At 46.8% G+C, this 21,472-nt stretch overlaps 1 protein-coding gene and 2 long non-coding RNA genes across 3 annotated transcripts; 2 read left to right on the plus strand and 1 right to left on the minus strand.

Moving 5' to 3' along the window:
- The first annotated feature begins 2,271 nt into the window (after nucleotides 1-2,271).
- On the plus strand, nucleotides 2,272-2,886 carry LOC135394942 (uncharacterized). Its single transcript, XM_064626035.1, has one exon. The coding sequence runs from the start codon at nucleotides 2,272-2,274 to the stop codon at nucleotides 2,884-2,886; it is 615 nt and encodes a 204-aa protein (XP_064482105.1).
- A 9,140-nt stretch (nucleotides 2,887-12,026) lies between these two features.
- LOC135376864 (uncharacterized) lies at nucleotides 12,027-12,704 on the plus strand. The gene is made up of 3 exons (XR_010417891.1): nucleotides 12,027-12,130; nucleotides 12,197-12,317; nucleotides 12,615-12,704. It is a non-coding gene; the product is annotated as an uncharacterized LOC135376864 (long non-coding RNA).
- Nucleotides 12,705-15,859: 3,155 nt separating this feature from the next.
- LOC135376872 (uncharacterized) lies at nucleotides 15,860-20,780 on the minus strand. The gene is made up of 4 exons (XR_010417892.1): nucleotides 20,622-20,780; nucleotides 19,736-19,799; nucleotides 19,623-19,673; nucleotides 15,860-15,874 (listed from the first exon to the last, which is right to left on the minus strand). It is a non-coding gene; the product is annotated as an uncharacterized LOC135376872 (long non-coding RNA).
- Nucleotides 20,781-21,472: the final 692 nt, after the last annotated feature.

Here is a 21,472-nt window from a genome sequence, read left to right on the forward strand (position 1 = left end):
GGTCGTACAGTGTGCTGGAGGAGGTACCATCTGCACGTCTTCATGAGGACGTCTGCATGCAAATGACCCTTACAAAAGTTGGCTTCCTATCTCTATGTAATTCTTCTCACCATTGTGTACACTCTATTTAGTGTCTATCCACTGCTGTCTATCAACTTAATGTAAAGAACTACCACACACTCCATGAACTAAAATTAAAATTTTTCTAACCAGTCCCTCTTTCTACTTCCTATACACGAGACGAACATACATTCTACACAAATTATGTAGAGGTAGAACACATACTGTTGCATCGTGTCGTGGTCTCCTTCACTCTCGGCATAACATAACTGGTGACCCGAACGTGATTTGACCCGCTACACGCCGTAAGCTTCGTGAATTCCTGGGGCTAGCCAATCTCCACCGCTGGTTTGTCCCACATTGCGCCCAGCTCATTCACCCTCTGTTTGCTCTACTTGCTGGCCCTGGCGGACCCTCGCAATCTATTTCGTGGACCCCCGCAGCAGAGAAGCCTTTCTCGGACATAAAGAAGACTATCGCACATCTGCCTGGCTTGCCCGTACCATTTCAGACGCACCAACCGTCCGACTAGGCGATGCGTTATCCGAGGCCGTGGGATCAGCCCTACAACACGTCACGTCAGACGGCCAGCTTCAACCACTCGGATTCTTTTCTAAGCCGTTCAAACCCGCAGAAACCCGATATAGCACCTTTGGTCGGGAGCTGCTTGCGGTACATCTTTCCATCAAGCACTTCCGCCCTTTTCTGGATGGACGCCACTTAACAGTCTACACAGATCACAAGACCCTCACATTCGCCATCTCATCCGGAGCAAAGAGCCACTCGCGGCGCGAATTACGTCACATCTCTTTCATTGGTGAATTCACCACCGACGTTCGCCATCTCTCAGGCACCGGCAACATCGTCGCCGACGCCCTCTCACGAGCGCCGATCGCAGCGGTCACTGATGAATTTCCCGCCTCGATTGACTACTCGGCATTGGCAGAAGCGCAAGAGCCCGACGGCGAGATTCAAGAGCTGCTGCTTTCTTCGCACTCTCTCGACAACAACCGCCTGCCGCCCGCTGATTCCCCGCATGCCTTGCTCTGTGACGTAGCCACAGGAAGCCCACGACCTCTCATCCCTCAAGCCTTTCGACGCCGCGTTTTTTTTACCTTTGTCACTCTCTTCACCACCCGGGTATTAAGGTCACACATCGGCTCATTGCCCCAAGTTTTGTGTAGCCTCCCATGAACCGGGACATCCGTCAGTTGGCCCGGTCATGCGTTGCTTGCCAGCGCTCCAAGGTTCAGCGTCACACAATCTCACCGCCATCGCAGTTCCCCGAGCCCGACGGACTTTTTGGCCATGTCTATTTCGACCTTGTTGGACCCCTTGCACCTTCTAAAGGCTGCGCCTACCTGTTCACTTGCATAGATAGTTTCACGCGCTGGCCTGAGCCCGTACCCATCCAAGACATCACCGCCGACACCGTCGTCCACACGTTCCTCCAGTCGTGGGTCGCTGGCTTTAGGGCTCCGGCGGCTATCATCGCTGATACACGAAGGCCGTTTACGTCACACCTTTTCGCCGACGTATGCCGCTTCCTGGGCGCTCGCCGCCTGCGGACGACGACTTACCATCCCAGTGCTAATGGCATAGTCGAACGTCTTCATCGAACCCTGAAGAATGTTTCCCTCATCAGGATTTGAGACCCCTGCTGAGGAGGGCGATCAATCACAAGTGGCAGGAATTTTGGACCACACAAAAGGATAACAAGTTGCACGTGATAAAACCCTATGTGAGAAGTCCCGGGTCAAGTCCATCAAACCGTTTACAAGATACATTAGCCTCCCGACTGAGAATTGGACACACGTACTTGACACATGGCTTCTTACTTCGACGTGAGGACCCTCCTATATGTGTGCAGTGTGGTGTCCAGCTGACCATTTTACACATTCTCTGTACATGTCCTTTTTTTGAGGAGCAACGCAAGAAACACTTTCAACAATTTTATAAGTATTGCCTGCCTTTCCACCCGACCCTGTTAATCGGTGACGAACCAGCTGTGCCTTTCCAAAAAGTGTTGCACTTTTTAGAAGACATTAATATTCTCAATAAGCTTTGAGGTTTTAACTTGCCCATTTTAGACTGCCACAGCTTGTTTTATTTACAAACATAGTCTTTGTTTAATTACATCAGTATATTTTTAACTCAGTTTTATACACTCACCAGCATTTGGCGCATTATGGCCATAGTTGTCGATGCGCCATGAAAATCCTAATCATCATCATCATCATCCTGAAGAATGCGCTTCCCACTTTCTCCAGTAGTCGCTGGGTGGAGCGTCTAACCCTTGCACTTTTGGGCATCCGCGTGGCCATCAGGTCCGACTTTCCTGTTTCACCCGCAAGTCTCGTCTTTGGGACACCCTTACGACTTCCGGGACAGTTTTTCGAGAGCGCCATAGCACAGCAGCCAGCCCCAGACCCCTTGCTATTCGCTCCTCGCCTGCGGGCCTGCTGTGCGGATCTCCGTCCGCTTCCGACTTGCTCATCGTCCAGCCCAACCTTAATCCACCCAGAACTGGCAACGTCAACCTACATCTTCCTGCGCCACGATGCCACACATAGACCTCTCCAGCGTCCGTACGACGGCCCGTACCTTGTTCACGGCCGCCAAGGCAAGACAGTGATCATCCAACTGCTAAACCGCCGAGAGGTCGTATCCATCGACAGGGTAAAGACGGCCTTCCTCTTGCCGGACGCCCCTGCTCCAGCGTCACGCATGCCCCTGCCAACACCGGCCTTGCCTCCTGCAGCACCTGTGCCGAGAACGGTCCGCTGGGCGTCCAGCCTGCCTTCGGTGCCACTCGTGCCATCGTGACCTTGTGGCCCCTTGTAGCGGCACTGTGCGTAGCCGACGATGAAGATGTCACCAGGCGCGTGATGCCGACGCCCACGCACTTCTGCACCAGCCACCCAGTCATTCTCATCTTTTTCCCAGGTGTTCGCCTGTAAACAGCCTAGTCACGCCTTAGGCCTCCGGTCTCTTTCGCTCTTGGCCTAACACTGTCTTCTGAGTGCTCTGGCAGACCGCACATGACCGTAGATGACGTTCTACGTCCTTGTCCAACTTAGGCCACCAATACCTAAGCCGAATCCGTTGCCTGGAACGGACTATGCCAGAGTGAGACTCGTGACTCAGTTCTATTACGTGCTTCCGTAAGGATGTTGCCGGTACAACTTTTTTTCTCCTCTCATAAGCAATCCTTGCAGAGAGGACAGCTCATGGCGGACCAGTGCGTACGGCACAAGGTCTTTATCATCCTTCACCTCGATCGGCCAAGACGTGTCGAAAAAAGTGAGGACACCCGTCAGAGTGGGGTCTTCTTGCATGCCAGCTTACAGTTGAGGAATAGTTGAGGAACCCAGGTGTTGCAGTATGACGCATACTAGTTCGCCTTCAGCTTCTTCAGACTAACTGCTCTCCTCTGACATCGCCAGAGGTAGTCGTGAAAGGGTGCTGGCGACGACGTTGTGTTCTCCCTTCTTGTGCTGCATCTAAAAATTGTAGAGAAGTAGACGCGCGGCCCATCGCGCGATTCTAGTGGACTGGCGACCCTGACCCTGCGTTGAGAGGAGGGTGACCAAGGCCTGATGATCGGCTGCAGAAGGTTCCACCATTTTTCTTCACCAAGCTAGGAGTGGTAATTTTGTTCAAGAACTGTTGTTATTCCAAACTGTGTGTAACTCTTCCCTGTCGACGTAGATAACTCCTAAGAGCACATGTATGCCACATGAGCCATTACATACCTACACGCCTGGAACCACACACACGGACGAGAACAAAACAGGTAATGAAATAGTTTCGTGGTATGTAACCACATTCAATAATAATAATAATAATAATAATAATAATATTAATAATAAATAATAATAATAATAATAATAATAAATAATAATAATAATAATAATAATAATAATAATAATAATAATAATAATAATAATAATAATACCTTTATTAATGTGCCCAAGAACAGCCGAAGCCTTGGTGTTGGCGCACGCAGACAATGCAGTATTTACAAATATATACACACACATATATATATATATATATATATACATACATATACAGATTAGGTGAAACATAACATAACATATTCAGGAAGAGGAGCATAACGGGAAGATATTCACAGTGATACATACAATACAGACATGGAGATATTCAGTACATAGTACTAAAAGGGGAAAAAAACTGTACAACTTCATGTGTTAGTGAGTGAACGCAAGAGGAGAGTTTTAAAAACGTTTGAATGGGAGGTAAAAATATCAACAGAGGGGTGAATTACGTTTGTCATTTGTTGAATACGTACGATCGGATTTGCAGGCATATGGTGGGACAAGTACAATATATTCGTGTGTCGGGTTACGTTGACAGGTACGGCGATATGAAGCTGATGTAATAAAGATGGTGTATCGAGAAAACTGTGTAAGATCTTATAACAGAGCATAATATGATGAAAACGGCGTCGCGTTGGGAGTGGTTGGAGGTTAAGAAATGACATTATCTCAGTATAGACATACATTCTAAAGTGAGGGCTTTTTCTTAAAAATACGCTATGTACAATGTGTAGAAATTTCTTCTGGACAGATTCAATCCGTGACGAGTCAGTGCACTGGAGACGCGTATTCCAGTCGCGGTAAAATTAAGGAACGATACAGGTGAAGAAATACAGAATGTGTGGAAAAGATTTTGCATGTATATGTGAGCAAGCCAAGAATTTTGAGAGCTGAAGACCGAGCGTAAGAGACATGATCATGAAAACGCAGCTGGGAGTCGAAAATGACCCCCGAATCCTTCAGTACATCGACACGCTTGATGGCATCGGAACACATGTATGTATTGCATATTATGTTAGTTTTTCTTGAGTAAGTCACATGTTTCGTCTTCAATGGATTAATAGTCATCCCATTCTTGGAGCACCATTCAATTACAGAAGAAACGTCACTTTGTAGCTTATGAACGTCATTTGGGTCGTGGATAACTTTAAATATCTTCACGTCATCGGCGTACTGAAGAACATGAGAATGACGAATATGCCCAGCTAAGTCATTAATAAAGACATTGAAAAGGAGCGGCCCCAGAATTGAGCCTTGAGGAACACCTGAAGGGGGAAGTAAGGAGAAGATAAGGCACCGTGCACCTTTACGACACAGCATGTGTTACTCAGAAACGAAAAGAAGAAAGCAATGAGGGCGTTTCCGACACCAGTCATATGAAGTTTGTGAAGTAAAATAGTATGGTCCATCATGTCAAATGGCTTTGAAATGTCGAAATAAATTGAATCCACTTGTCCTCATTCTGAGACACAAGGAGCCACCACGGACATAAACGATACAAGATTGGTGACAGTGGATCTGCCTGGCATAAAACCATGTTGTTGTTCACATATCTGCGACTTGAGAAAAGAAAAAGTGCGATCATAGATTACTTGCTCAAACACCTTTGAAAATGCGCACAGTAGACTGACAGGACGATAGTTTGACACATTTAAAGGATCGCCAGACTTGTGGACTGGTACGACAACCGAAGTTTTCCAGCAGGTGGGGAACACAGAGCCTCGTAGAGACAGGTTGAATACATGAAGGGGGACGGGTGCAAGGAGGTCACCGTAGGCTTTAATGAATACTGCAGGAATTTTGTCGGCCCCTGGGGTCAAAGTAGGTTTTAGCTTCCGAATAGCTGCGATGACCTCCTCGTGGGACACTGCTATACAAGGAAGGTGATAAGATGCGTTCGACACGGAGCTCGAATTCGCAATTGGCTGTCCGTTACCGCGTTTATATATTGAAGAAAAATGTGTAGCGAGGAGCTGAGACATCAGGGTTGGGTTAGAAGATACCCCACCGTTACTGTTCAAAGCGCATAGACTGTTTTCGTTTTTAGAAAGACGCACTTGTTTCCAAAATTGTTTAGGATTACTCTTGAGATCCATTTCAATGGATTTGATGCGTTTGGCATAGTCACGTGATTGTGCCTGCTTAAAGAGTGCCCGGTAGTGAGCAAATAGTATGTAGTGTGTTGTGGAGTTATGCTTTTTGAATTGCCGGTGGTGGTATTTTTTCTTCTTTAGGTAAGATCTGGTATCCTTCGAGAACCAAGTAGGGTATCTATGAACATTCTGTATGGTCCGAGTGGGGACAAAAGAACTTATACCTGAATGAACAATATCTGTAAATAAAACAGCAGCACTGTTAGCATCAGTGGCGTTGAATACGGGTTCAAAATTAGCTGCTGCGAGATGATGATATAGACCAACGTAATCACCTCGACGAAGATCGAAAATATCAGATGCTACATGATGATTACGGAAAGAAGTAGGCACGGACACTGCAAAAGGGGGGTGATATTTGTCTGGCGGAATCAACGGGGAAGCAGGCCTAACAGACGTAAAATTGGCCGAGCGGACGAAACAAAGATCAAGGAATTGTCCCCTATGGTTGGGGACAGTGTTAACTTGGGAGAGTGACAAGAAATCGGCAAAGTCACGAAGACAGTTTACAACGTTTAAACCGTAAGACGGTTGAGGAACGGCAGGGGAAAGTTGTTGAGCTTCGAAATGAGCAATGAGGTAGCTCTCAGTAGCTTTCCCAGGAACAACGCGATCTGAAGGTACACACTATAGCAATTGGGAAAATAGGCGCTGTTCGGGATAGAGTCATTTAGCCAGGTTTCAGAAAGACAGATGATGTCGTATTCGCACTCACACACAGCTGAGAAAAAGCTCGAACTCTTCGTACGCAAACCACGCACGTTTTGGTAGTACAGACTTTCCCACTCATTCTTGACTGCCATCCGTGGGAGCATGTTGGTCGGAACTGTAGATCATGCTGCTGTGGAGCCGACCCCTGAACTGCTTGACTAAGCAGCCAGAGGGACACTGCAGGATCGTGAAGGAGGTCAAAGGCAGCGTCGTCAGTTGATATGTGGAACGAGGCATAGGTTTCGTAACGTGATTCTAACTTTGTGCACTTGATAGACGAGGAGTCAGTTTTCTTTGCGACGAATGCCGTGATGTCGTCTACAGTTGTCGCAGGAAGGAGCTTGGTGACGAATAGTGCCTTGTTGGCGCGGCGCGGTTCCACGGCACTTAGGCCTTCGGAAATCGACTTGCCGAAGAAAGCTCTGGGCTGAGGTGCACGTACGTTGGGCATTTCAATCGGCGACATCTCACCGTTAGAAAGACTTGGTGAAGATGTGTTACCTACAGGTAGTTTAGCGGCCTGTGCCGCGAACGTGACTCCCGGCATTCCAGTCAAATGCTTAGATGGGGCCGAAGTATAGGGAGGGAGGCCGGTTGCGACGACGCCACATTTGCACGAAAATTCGGAGTGACGGCTGCATCCCTACGAAGAGAAGCTTTACGCAGTTCAGCTTGCAGAGAGTGTATCTGGATCACCATAGCCGAAGAAGATTCGTGAAACTCCTTTTTGAGTTGGGCGTTATCACGGCGGAGCGCGGCAACCTCGTCGGTCAGGAAGGAAATCCCCTGAAGGGCAGCTTGGAGTAGGGAAACGAGGTGAAGACCATCCGGTTGGGGCAGGGAGAATCCCGGTGGGGAAGCAGGAGACGATGGCAGGTTGGTCTCGCTAGGCTTAGTGGTCACCGAAGGCGATGGCACAGAGTCACAGAGCGGGCATAAAAAACGACTTACGACGTCCGGAATTTTGGCATCCTCGGAGGTAAGGTTCATGCATTTAATAATAATAATAATAATAATAATAATAATAATAATAATATTAATAGCCTCAATTTAACAATTTAAATGTCGGGGGAGTCCGTCTACGCACACGTGCATAGATACTGCACGTGCCGCAGAATATGACTGTGTTGGTGAAAATGCATTTTCGACTGCATTCACAACTGCCTTTCGATCAATTCATAGTGTTTGAGTTGTCCTACAGTGGAGCTATTACGTGAAACGCTGACATTGGTGTTCCACGATGAGGCTCACAATGTGACGACCAAGCACTCTGGCTTTGCACCCGTTGCACATAATGGCATGAGAATGACATCCGTTTAATATTTTGATTCTATACTTGTGCAACGGATGCAACGAAGTTGCAACCCAGGGTTGAATTAGAGTAGCGCACATTCAATTTGCCCATTTGAATAGGCTTGAGGGGCAGCCATAGAATGTCACTTTCCTGAATTGTTGCACCATCTAAAGGGCATCGTCCAATACTGTCAACAATTCTTTCGGAACAGAGTTGGAATACAGCGTGCAAGCACTCCAGCACAATAATCAGTCCTGGAATCATATTACGCAGCGAGAACGACCTCAGAGAAGACAAATTAAAAACTGCAATTGCCCCCAATCCAATGCCTCACAGAACCCGGCCAAGTAGGTTTCGTTGGACATTCTTCGCCGCGAAATGACAGCTGGCTCTCTTAAACCCCGAGTACAGCAATGCACTGAGAGAAAGCGTAGCGCCAGGAAGTGTTATGAACGGGCTGTAAGAGTAACAGATAGCTTATTACAAGAGTACGTGCCTATATTCATTTCCTTTCGTTCGTGTCGTAGCAGATGGAAACGGACAGTAGGATGGTAAGTATTTTAGGCCGGAAAAGTATGACAACAGTAAGAATATAAACAAATAAACAATACTACTGTGGAATACTTGTTTACGAATACACGGTATCACAAAACTTTGGAATGTTTTAAAAATAGAACAATATTTTTCAAAGAGTGTCGCAAGGAGTTTACCGCCAGTGATTTCTTAGAGGCGCCTAGACTACCGAACTTATGGGAGATGCGAATAAAGATGGAGATAGCGCAATGCGATATATTTAGACTGTTTCTTTTTTAATACTTTACAACATATTGAAGCCGAACCCCACTTCCGTCTTCTTAGTTCGCGACTCCGTCACTCTAAATACGGCGCGAGATATGTACCGCATGAAAGCGTACCCACGACTAAGGAAACTCTTGGTTGGCTGCTTGGTTGGGTCAGGTGCATGGTGTTGGCGTACAGCCCATTGCTCTTAATTTTTAACATGTGTCGACCGCAGTGTGGTATCTGGAGGTGTCAATGTCATGGAGAATCACGTGACGTGTTGCTTGGTCACGCTTTTTGCTGCGATGAGCAACTTCAACCTCACCCAGTTCACAGTAATATCCAGCGTTGTTAGCACAACGATCGTGCAAGAAAATTAATGTACAAAATGGTGCCCTGATCCTCCCCCACACAAAAAAGAAAAAAACATACACTGGCAAGCACCGTGCGAACTGACAGTAGAGTCCACTCTATGCTCGCTTGTATCGACACAGGCGTGCAGTATTTGCCGCAGTTTCATCCCAACCCAATTTCATCGCAGGTAACGATTCATTTTAAAAATGCGTCCCTTTCTTGTGCAAACGGCGCTGATAGTCGCCCACACACGTGCTAACTTGACAACTTCTGCTCTGCACTCAAAAGACGTGGGACATATCGGTCAGACACCTAACGAATACCTCGGTTCTTTTTCGGATCATGAATAGCTTGAATGTTCTGCTCCGTAACCTCGTTCGTGAGTGACAGTCATGGCTTTAGTTCTAACCTCGTCACGGCCTTCCACAAATATCCTATGCCAGGCAAGCACGCGCTGCCTTCACAGTGTTTGGTTTCCGAACTGTGCTGTAAATATGTGCAAAAATTTCAGTTGATTTTACACCGTCACGGGAAACTTTATAATTATACGTTGCGCTATCAAGGGGCGTACCCCTTTCTCAAGCATTATGACGGCCTACTGAAGAAACGTAACGAGACTTCTCGGCTTCTCACGTGACTACTGGCCCACCTACCCAGCACGTCCACAAGCGGCAGTGCGTCCTAATTGACAGAACGCTCTACGTTTATATTTGATACACCCTCGTATATTGCAGCCTAGTGCTTAGAAAGTACATTGTCATAGGAAATAGCTGAAAGCACGTAATAATTGGTTTTTATATATAATGTTCAGTTATGACCGTTTCGAGCACTGTGCTTCCTAGCAATTCGCTCATGCCACCGTGGCACCCGGAAGAGGCATCCCTAGTTCTCCCTCTGTTTGCTTGGTTCAGGAGAGCCGAACACTAATTTTCCGATTCCTGGAATCCCCTCCCTTTTCTTGGAACAGTTACGCGCCTGCTTCCAGGGCGTGCCTGTGTATTTGCTTCGTTCTGTGCGCCGCTTATTGATAAGGTGTTATGATGACTTCTGTATACGTAAGGGTCTTGACGACAGTCGAGTTGTTGCATCGGTGAATAACGAGATGAACTTTTCTGAAGACAAAGATGCCAGAGAATATTCATACGAAACACGGAATATCCAGCGCACGCTATTTTCCGGAAGGAGGGCGAAAAAACACTTGGAAGCTTCCTTGTGGAAGACACATGAAGGGATTTTTTTGTGTATTGACTTTATCGTATGTGTGTGCTCCTTGTGCGTTTTAAAGAAAAATATGCTTGAATATCTTGTGAATGGAAAATGACACTTGACAAGTAGATGAAACTTTGAATTGCTTGTATTCGTGATACCGCGCTTTCAGATTCCTTGCGATGCATTTCAAACAGATCGTACGTCGCGTTTTATTTATATTTATATTTTCCAAAAAGGTCAGACACTTCGTTTATTAAAAAAACAAAAAAAAAACAAAGAACGTTGTATGGCGGCCCCAAAAACTATCGCACCACCCGTACCACCCGCGCTTCTTCTCACGCATTCTCCGGTGCGTGCACCACATCGGTTCCTGTCCGGCTCCGGTGAACAGCACCTTCATCCTGATGCAGTCTCCTCAATAAACTCAGATGGCTTCCCTTCAAGCTGGTGACCCGGACGCGAACCTTGCTCCTTCTGTTTCGCCGTCAGCGGTACCTGCCTCTTCAGCCAGCCCTATTCCACTATCTATTCCACTATCTATCTATTCCACTTGTTGCACTCCGGCATATACAGGTTGGGACAAAAGTTTACGGAACACGCGAGCGACGTACTTTTTCTTCGGTGCGACACCCTAGCGGCTGCCGGAAGCGGGGGAGTTCACTGTTTCGGAGGGGTGGATAGATGCGCAGTTAGCGACATACAGTAGTCGCTCCAGCGTCGCTTCGGTGTGCCTGGGAAGTAGGAGTTACCGCTGTGTGTCGCTCACAGCACACCCTTCCCAGACCCTTCCATCCCTCCGAAACAGTAAACCCACCCGCTTCCGGCAGCCGCTAGGGTGTCGCACCGAAGAAAAAGAACCTCGCTCGCGTCTTCCGTAAACTTTTGTCCCAACCTGTACAACAACTACGACGGTGGTAGTAGAAACTGCCAAACACTTCCCAAGCAGCACAATGTACTGAAAGTCGAGTGCAATAGGGGTGGACGGGTACAAGGTGTAAGGCCTTGAACAGACTCGTGAAATAAGACTGATAAGACACATACCGTCCACCCCTATTGCACTCGACTTTCAGTACATTGTGCTGCTGGGGTGGGAACATGCCCGTAATACCGGCCATACCTTGCATTTAGATATGCCCCTAATCTTAGGTAGGGAGAACCGCTGGGGTATTCGTAAACAGTTGAAATCCTAGTGTCTCAAAAAAAAAAAAAAGAAGAAGAAGAAGAAGCAGATTGCACTATCAACAAACAACCAGGGCCAACAGCATAATGTTACGCCTTCCTGATACTTAACAAGATGTGTGCTGATGCCAGTGGTTCATTCTGATGATAGAATCTGGATGGATTCTGCAACGTAATTTTTACGCTTTTTTACTTGGTATGTATGTTAGTCTGTAACAAATGGAATAAATATGACTATTCCTGGCATTTGGACCGTTTTTACTTACTCAAAAGTGAAATATGGATTTCCTGTACCATATGTGCTTCCTGCTCAGATGTTAACCTATAAACTCTTCATATGACAGCTGTGTTAGCGTGACATTTCTCTTTATTACAGGTCTTTATACCACAAGTTCAGAGCAGCAGTTATTTTAATGCATGAGCATTAGAGGCTCATGTCAAACGATAAATGGCAGTGCCAGTGTAGAAACACGAGCAGGAAACGAGAAGGAAAGAAATACTATCATAGGAGCAGCTTGCATGAAAACCATGAAGACAGCGGGAAACACGTGAGTTATGTTACCTTTTGAGTCTTAGAGACTGCTATAGGTCTTAATGTGCCCATATGAATCCAGAGGTTCTCCTGCGTCACTGCAGCCAAACGTCCTGAAAACCGGAATGCCAGAGTTGCCATCTGCGCTAAAGACGCCATCAGTGTTACACCTCGAGAGATTCGCAGCAACGTTCACGAACATGGTGAGTCCTGTGCATTACGCCTGTCCACAGATCTCGATGTAATTACAGTACACCTCCAGCCAGAGGTTACACACAGGCAAATGGCAACCGCTGCAAACCACATGATATACTGTGTGTTGATGATGTGTTATCATCTACCTTTTAGTCAGTATTGTTAACTGGCATTTGTCCGCCACAGGTTCAGTGGTGGTTTTACTTCAGTTTTGCTCTACAATTTAGCCCACAAATAATTTCCTTCAAACATTTTTTTTCTTATTAATTTAAGTAAGATTAACTTAGATAATTTTTTATCGTTAGGCGCGTCTCCAGGGCTCCGGAGGACGGCTCCAATGTGCAAGACATTAATGGATACATGTAAGAAAGCTTGAATAAATGTATTGGTTGTCACCGTTGCTTCCTCACACTGTAGCATTTTAGTGATACCACATACAGAGTCAAACATCAACTATAACAGGCCTGCCAAAATTATGTGTCACCAGAGGCCCACGCATAATTTTTGCACACCTGTTTTCAATGGAAGGCAACGTCCGTAATATGAACAGATACGACTGCCCCGTCATTAATAGAAAGGACAGACAGTTCCTATGAATGACAGGTAAAATACATTATATGATCAGGGCTCTGTTATTCAAGGAAACCGGGTGCATCCGTAGAACTAACCGCTTGGTCGTAATAACGCAAAGGCACCGTAATCATCACTTAACAGGGCTACCCGTACTGCACAACAGGCATGCTGGGGTCCTAATTTCCGGTATCTGCCCGTTGAAACGACAGATAAATTTTTCTCAGTGCAACGTTCCTCCTAAACAGCTCCACAGGGAGTGGTCGCTATGAAGAATAGCAGTAAAGAACGTTACGACACGATTGACAGGCGCTATTTCTCATCCTGCTACACTGCACCACGAATCAGTCATTTTCGTCACTTCGTGAACGTCACTTTCACTCAAAACTTGGACTATCCGTAGGCTCACATTCTCAAAAGCAAGGCATGTAAACGTTCACATTCCTTATCGTCATCTACAATGGTGGTGGCGTGCTGGTGAAAGGGCTCGCTGTTGTCGGCCTCACAGAGGTGACGTCACGACTAACGGAGAATGTGAGTCCTGTGCCGACTTCTAAGCGAACCGATGTATGCCTGAAAGCGTCTCAGGAAAACCCAGGGAAGACGCAGACAGCGCCGCCGGCAGTAGGATTTCAAGCCGACTACCTCCCAGTCTCGACGTGACATGGCCTGCACGCTAACCACTGAGCCGCGGTACCTAGTATCATCATCCAAGGACACCTAGACAGATATATAATTACGTTTCTGCTCATCAGCCGTCCAATAAGACGCTGCGAAGACGAATATAGTGGCCCCCATGACATTTCAGCGTGTCCTGCTGCTACCGCCAAGGGGATGAAACTCGCGAGTTCCTTTGCGGACTAAAGTGAGGCGCTGCGGGCCTTTCGCGTCATCAAACGTCATGAAACGTCAAAATTTTTACGTCGAAGCGCGAGTTCTCTACCGAGAGCATCCCATTGGCTCCTGCGGCCGCTCCCCTGGTATGCGAGCGCTCATTGGTCGGTTTGAAATTATAACCTTTTCGTGGCGCGGGAAAGCGGGCACCGCCGTGTCTGGGGTGCCGAAGCAGCTCGCCGTAAAGTTTCGAAATATGGTGCAGCAGGGACGCACGCAAAGCATCTTTGCCGGTACCGCTTCGGATGGCTTTTAGTGCCCGTCGATACCGACTCTGCAAAACTCGAATCCTCTTGGATACTTCTGCAGGTAAATTCAGTAATAGATAAGTGGAAGACGCAGGTATGCTTCGCTTGCTTGGCGCAACAACGATTCAAGGAGGATCAATACTGTGTTTTTCCACTCGATGGCAGGTAAGTTAGTTCCTATTCCATTCTGCCGCTCTGCGTAGCATAGCATAGCACCGCACCTGTGGCATATACGCAACATTTCGGCCGGTAGAATTTTTAGTTTTCACGTTTTCTGATCCCAGTTCTGGTCTTTCTTGCTCAGGTATCAACTAGGTACTGCTCAACTCATATCTGCTTCGGAAAAGCATCGGCATGGATGCAATAGAATGGATATGCCACTCCGAGTGTTTGGAACATCATCTTTTGGCTTAGCAGCTGCACATGTTCCTTTGTGACGGGTCAGCCTTGACATGTGACACTACACAAGCAGCAAAGCGATATGGACATGTTTCCTGTCATGCTGGATTTCTGAATGTGTGTGCCTGTGCAGTGAATTTACTGATCTACTGTGAAGTCTTCCACGTCATCAGCTGAGACATCAGCTAACAGTGAATGTGAAGTTGCTTCGGCATATTACTCGAGCTTCAGAAACAATGTTCATGTCAAGTTCGTGTTTGGCGCAGATACAGAAGACTGCATATGTGTGATTTGGAAATACTACCAATCCCGAAAAATAAAGCACCTTGTGCAACAGAAAGAGCCAACGCTTCCGCGTTTTATTTATTTCACTGGATGCGAACGAAAATCCAGAACCGCCAAAGCGGGGAGAGAACAGAGGGGAAAAGGAAAAAGAACGCCTCGGCAGCGTCGCTTTACGTCATCCGTCACCCAGGGAGACAAAATAAAACAAGGCAAAAACTACTCTACCGTGGCCCAACGATTGGCCCGACGTCAGAGGTCACGTGAGTTTTTCCCAACAATAGAAATATACTACACGTTCATTCCCCTGCTACCGCTATATGCCGCCGGCGCCACGCCAGATTCAGGCAGCGACTGCGATCTGATGTACAGGAACTAGTTTAGAAATAAGCAACCGCGGAATACCTACCATTGGAAGCAGGCGTGCCGCAGCTGGATCAGTGTGGAACCATCTGTAGAATGGGATAGAGTAGTACGATGAGGATTGGAGCGTCAGACGACTAGCGTGGAGAGCCATTGACCCACAGCGTAATTTCAAACTATTTCCAGAAACATACAATAAATACCACTGACCATAAAGTAAATAAGATTGAAAAATATTGCAATGCAGTTCCAGTCATTCTTAGACTTTCACTGCGAACCCTGAGTTAGGAATCCCTCCTTTTATGAACAGTTTTCCGAGGAACGTGATTCTTAAATTGGCGGTTGACTGCATGTACTTCTATTGTACGAATGTGAAAAAAGAAATAAGTAAACAACTCTCCCGTTGCGGTCCGAAGAGGTGGGCGGGAGGGATGGTAACTTAGGCACGCAAGACTTACGCCACACGAGGAATCGGAAAAATAAAGAAACAAAACATAAAAATCCTACACTGAACATGTACTGCGTAACGTGTGACATAATGATGGTGTACGCTAACTGCGATGCCATGGGATAGCCACAGCGTCGAATACGCTCCGCCTACGAGAAGTTGTGTCCAACGGATCTCGTTCAATGTTTTTATTTCACGGTAACCACTGTGTAACCACGGTAACAACCACTGGTATTGATGACCTCTTGAAAAGCGCCATTCGGGTTCCGTCAGCAATTGTAGTACATGCCGCGAAACGTTGGACATTTGGCCCTACGGAACCGACCACTGCCAGGAGCCCCCTGTGACAAAGGAGCGAAGCCTGTGAGGGAAAGAAAGTGAATAAAAATTACTCAAAATATGTTGCGCATACATGGATTCATGTTATTTTGTAATTTTGATATTGTTGTTCAACTTGAAAAGGAAGATAAACCTAGTTCGTCTGCTATCAAAATATTAGTGCGCCGCAGATATGACGACAGTCTACTTCTCTATGACACTTCCATATGACACTCTACTCCGGTATTGGTTGTCATGACTGGCCACATGACACTCCGCTGCGGCAGAAAGTGCGTTTTGGCGTTTGATGGCGCGTAGTGGCGCTACGGTACTCTTCCGGAGCGTTATGGCGTCTCCTTATCTCCAACGGCGTGCCTAGTTCACAAACTACAGCCGTGTTCAACTTAAAAACGAAGAGAAAGCTAGTCCGCCAGCACTCAAAATTTTACTGCTTCGCAGATAGGATGGCTGGAAGCAGAAAAGCCGTGCTTGCTGCTTCCGCCACACAGGGCTGGGCAAGATACTTTAAAAAAGTATCTTCGATGCCCGATACTCGATACCCTCAAAAATTGTATTTCCGATACCGGTACAAGATACAGAACCGAAATTTATCTTCGATACAGATACTCGGTACTGTATCGTCGATACTTAGATACATAACTGCAATCCCGAATATAATACAGCTGGTGTTATGATTAGCGAAGTTTACATTACTGAAATAACAATATAATAAAGCTGACAATATGATTAGGAAAGTAAAAACATTTACTCGTTATTTCTAGAGCTTTTAGTGTATTTTTATAGCGCACTTTCTGACAGGGCTTGAACGTATCCGACCGCACGGATTTAATGAAGCTGCACTGTCTAAGCAGCTAGTCTTGTTAGAACTCTAGACAGAAGCCATGGGTACGTTGAAACGATCGCATCAATAAGCAGCCTAGTAAAAAACAATTCTTTAAGACAATGTTTTTCGTGCGTACCGGTCTGTGAGCACTTGACTATACATACGAATAAACCTGAAACTTTTTTTCTGCTGCTTTTATCGTTTGGTACTGCAGTACTTACCCGGTAGCCTCTGACTTTGCCTGTGACTTGATTTTCTTAGATGGCCGTTGTGAATTGTGAGCTGTGGAACGGGTTACAGTGCTCAAGCTAAGCCGGCGGTTATTCTTTCCGCATGGCAGACGCGGAATCCACACTTCAAGTCAAGTGGACGTGCTCTTGTGCACTGAGGAGGGGGACATCGGGCAGCGCAGTTCCAGAAGCCGTGAGGTTGGTCCTGTGTAAGGCGTTTTCGGCGTGCCCGCCGTAGAAAGAGACGGAAGAGATTCTTCTGGAACCAACTAGAAGCCGCGCGCGCCCACGAGCGCGTCCCAGGGCAGGGCCCAGGGCCTCCTCTCCGGCCGACCTTGACGATGGAGCGCGCGCGCGGACGTAAGCTTCGAACGAATTTATGGTCGACATGTCTACGCCGCTGCGGCCTGGCTTGTACTACCGCCAGAGCGAGCACCGCCGACCCTAAGTCTCACAACAGCCTCAATATTTGCGTCTTTTTTTAGTATCGAGTATCGTTAAAATACACGATACACTAAAAATGTATTTTCGATACCGATTACTCCGATACTCTCATTTTTGGCACGCGATACCTAATACCGATACACAAAATGTATCGAAAGATTGTATCGACGATACATGTATCTGCGATACTGCCCACCACTGCCGCCGCATAATGTAATCCATCATACTCACGCTGCTTCAGTATTGGCTGTTGATTCTGATGGCGTAACACTACGCTGCAGCAAAAAGTGCTCTCCCCTATTGAAAGCGCATTGTGGCGCTGCAGTATTACTGCTGGCGCGCTATGGCGTCCCCTTACTTATTACGACGTATGTAGTTGACGGACTACATTTCTTTTCCTTCCCTACGTTGAACACGGGTATAGACTTTTTTTTTTCATATTAAGTTGCACACGACTATAGTGTTTCTTATACTGAATCATAATGCGACCATTCGAGCAGTGAAGTTTCAGAGAGTGTGACAGCGGGTCATGTGACAGGGTGTGAACTGCTGACACCTCAGCGAGTGTCAGGCGCATGGATCTTCCACAGTGACCCCTTCACACAAAGGCCGCGAACCCTGTTTAACAGAACCCTAACCCACAATGCAGAGCAGCGACATTCACCCAAAGACATGGGGACCGGACTCGGCAGAAGAAACGTTACCACAAGGTAGCCACAATCCGTTGGTTATGGGAGGCGTTACCTTGCCTCGCTTGCTTCCTTCTGCTAAGCTTTACTTATATTTTCCCTAAGGTCGTCGCTTAAATTTTTCATGCTATGTGCGCATCTCACATACATGTGTTAAACAGGTATGCGATGATTATTTTCCACTACATCACTTGCTCCTGTCGTTGGTACGTCACTTTGTTATTACAGAAAGTCAACAGAAGAAGCAAAATGGCGGACCGTTTCGGTTTTCCATACATCCGGTTCCCGTTGGTTCGGTGAGCGAAATGAAGGCGACGGTGAACTGGCTCTCGTCAGCTTCGGATTGCTGTTGCCCTCAGAAATGCATGCTATATATTCCTGACGATTAATTTATTTGGCTAGCAGATGACATCAACACTGCTTAAGATCGCTGCTCAAACGCGTCTAATGCTGTAAACAGGTTCATCTGGCAAGTAAAGGGTTGGCAGTGCCGAGGACGATCTCGCTGATTATACATAATTAACAACGTCTAGTCGGTGACACCGATAGCAACACGCACCCAGAACGGCCGAACTTAGGCAACACAATGTACAGGGCTTGCCTCGGTTCCTTCGCCGACCATCGTTTCCGCCATCCATACCTCCATCGGTGCGTTCCGCTGTCCTGCTGTGACAGGTTACTTGGCAAGGTTGCTCGCTAACGGAACAGCCTCGCTGTAGTCTAGCCGACTGAAACTCGTCGACTAACAGGGTCCATGACCAACGGATGTTTGGTTGGTTTGTTTAAGAGGTGAAGAGAGGTTGGCCATGCACAGCAGGCCTGCTACTCTTAACGGCGGATGACTACGTCACACGCGGGGATAGGGGGGTAGCACTGGTGGTGAGCCAAGTCCGTTCTCTTGAGTATTCCTTACTACAAGGGTCGAGGGTTCACAGCGACTTTGGTTTTCTTTTTAAATACAACCTAAATATCGGGAAGGACCAAACTACGGCTCTTCTTCAGCAAACGTATTTATCGTGCGCATCAAGATACCGCTGCCACCGCTGCGCTCAAGACATCGCGGCCCATGTTGCAAAGAGACAGACCCCCAGGGTTGGCATTGATGACACGTACTCTTCGAGATCCCGAAAGTGTTAACTTTTATGGGTTATTTGAAAAATTTGCGGAAGTGCGAAGTCTTTACTGGCTGCTTCCACATTTTCACTGCCGAGTCTCTGAGCTCCGATGATTGATAGGAGCACATTAATATGTCTACTATTTCAGTTTCTTATTATCTTAAAATGTATCACCAACTGTGCCGGTATCTACCTAGGAATACAATGTCGTGGATATCACGGGTCAGAAATCGGACGTCATATCAGCACCTCCGTTTTTTTTTAATACTGTGGTTTCCCTCTCTCGCTTGCACAAAGAAACATCTATCACCTCCCCCCAAAGTGAAGACATCCCTTCTGGCGCTCGTGGAGGTGTCAATTCAGTCATACTTTTAATATCTAGCCTTTTGTGATGGAGAGTCTCAGCACCCATATCAATTTTGTAAGCCCAATCACTTTCATACTGTCTGATGTGTCTCTAGGGCCTCACCTTGGGGAGCAGCCCTGACTGGCCGAAACGCTTCTACTTCGGAAACGGCGCCTGCCAAGAGGGACGTTAGACAGTGCAACTCATCGAGCACGAAGGCGGACACGAATACTCACAACAAGCGACCAGAACGAACAGAATAATGATGGCCGTCTTCATGATGATTGTCTTCAGAGCCTGCTGTGAGAGGTGGAAAGTGGTGATATTACAACCTTTCCCATTCTCTCTCTTTCCGATTATCCAAGTTTCTTGGGCAGCGATCAACACTTTCTTGTGGAAGGCATCGTTTCTTTGAGCATTTTTTGGGTTCCGTGTTAGCGCCGCGAAGCAACTGTGGCTATGAGAGCGTGCAGATGTAGACACACGGAGAGACGACCGAGGGGTTTGTATACGTCCTGGGACGAGTTCACGGGGAATCCTTGAGGTTGAGGAGGTAATTAGGACAGAGGCAGTAGACAGTAAGAAGAAAGGACTAGGATGCCTGTCTCCCTACGATACTCCTCGACCTCAAGGAAGCCGTACCGCCCTAGTCCATACACCAGCCTGCTTGCGTTTTTATGCTAGGCCTCGATAATATCGCGACATCCAGATACACGAAACTCTACCGCAGATGAGCCATCCGTTATTAACAACAAATAGGTCTATTTGACAGAACATAGGAAACTAGTCCATCATGATCAGCGTAATTATTACTGCGGACCAGTTGAGATACTGTAGTGTATCCCAAAGTGTGGGAACTTGAAATAAAAGGGGACAACAAACTATATGTCCTTAACCACATGATGCCCTCCGACTGTTCTGGGTCTCTCGAGGAAGCTCGTGGTAGCGGACTCCGAGGTACACAAAACACGCTCAGTTTAGTGAACAAAGCAACGTCGAGCAATTCCTGCTGCCATGCGAGCATTTGTTGCCCAGCATGTTCACTGGCCATGTACAGCGTAAAATCAAATTTCAGCACCAATTTCGCGTATTACTGTGCATGCATTCAAGTTGAACAGATACCTCATACGTTTGATGGGCTGCGAGATACCAGAGTTTGGGACGCCCTGACTGTAGAGAGTCAGCTCCTGTAAATACCAGTTTGTGACGTTGACTCGAAAAACATTGGTCTTCTCTTCAAATAATGCCGATGGGGTTCTCATAGCCAGTCGTGCATCTTAGACAGTCAACACACGGTGTTCATCACGTGGACGATATCTAATTTATTTTTGCGTATCCCCCAGACCCATTGACGATAATCATCATAATCGTAAAGCACGTTTCATAAAGGCCTCAACCGACTGAACTCGTCAATGTGTTGTACATGAGTAAAATAGGAAAGGGAAAAATAATAGTCCGAAATGGGAGGGGGGCTCAAATTTCGTTAAAAAATACTTTGCCTTGGCAGGTACCCTAATTCATTCATCAGGGTAAGTGAGGACTGTCCTTGGGGTTCCAGGAAATTCATGTGCGGAAACGGGAACCGAACCCCAGATAAACGAAAGCAATTTGCAGGGAGTGAAATCGTTGTTTGAAATGAAATTGTTTTTTCCGAGAATAGCGCGGGATCGCCATCAGTGAACCCCGGGGGTAAACTCTATTCGATGATGACGTCAATTTGTCGCTCACACTGCTCAAAGATCTAGGAAGTTAGAAACATGCCTTTTTTTTCACGTTTTCAATAAAAGATTGCACGACCCTCAAAGAAACATGCTGACTTGCTAAGAGGCTTAATTTTGTGCTGACTCAGTAAATAAAATGATGACGCCAGTACGGTTACAGTTTTAGTTTTTGAGACTCTTCATATACGCACTCTTAGGAAAGAAGGTTGAAACAGTTACACCTGTTAGGAGGGAATAGTTGTCGCATATGTT

The sequence above is a fragment of the Ornithodoros turicata genome, chromosome 1 (genome assembly GCF_037126465.1).
Source record: "Ornithodoros turicata isolate Travis chromosome 1, ASM3712646v1, whole genome shotgun sequence".
NCBI lineage: Eukaryota > Metazoa > Arthropoda > Arachnida > Ixodida > Argasidae > Ornithodoros > Ornithodoros turicata.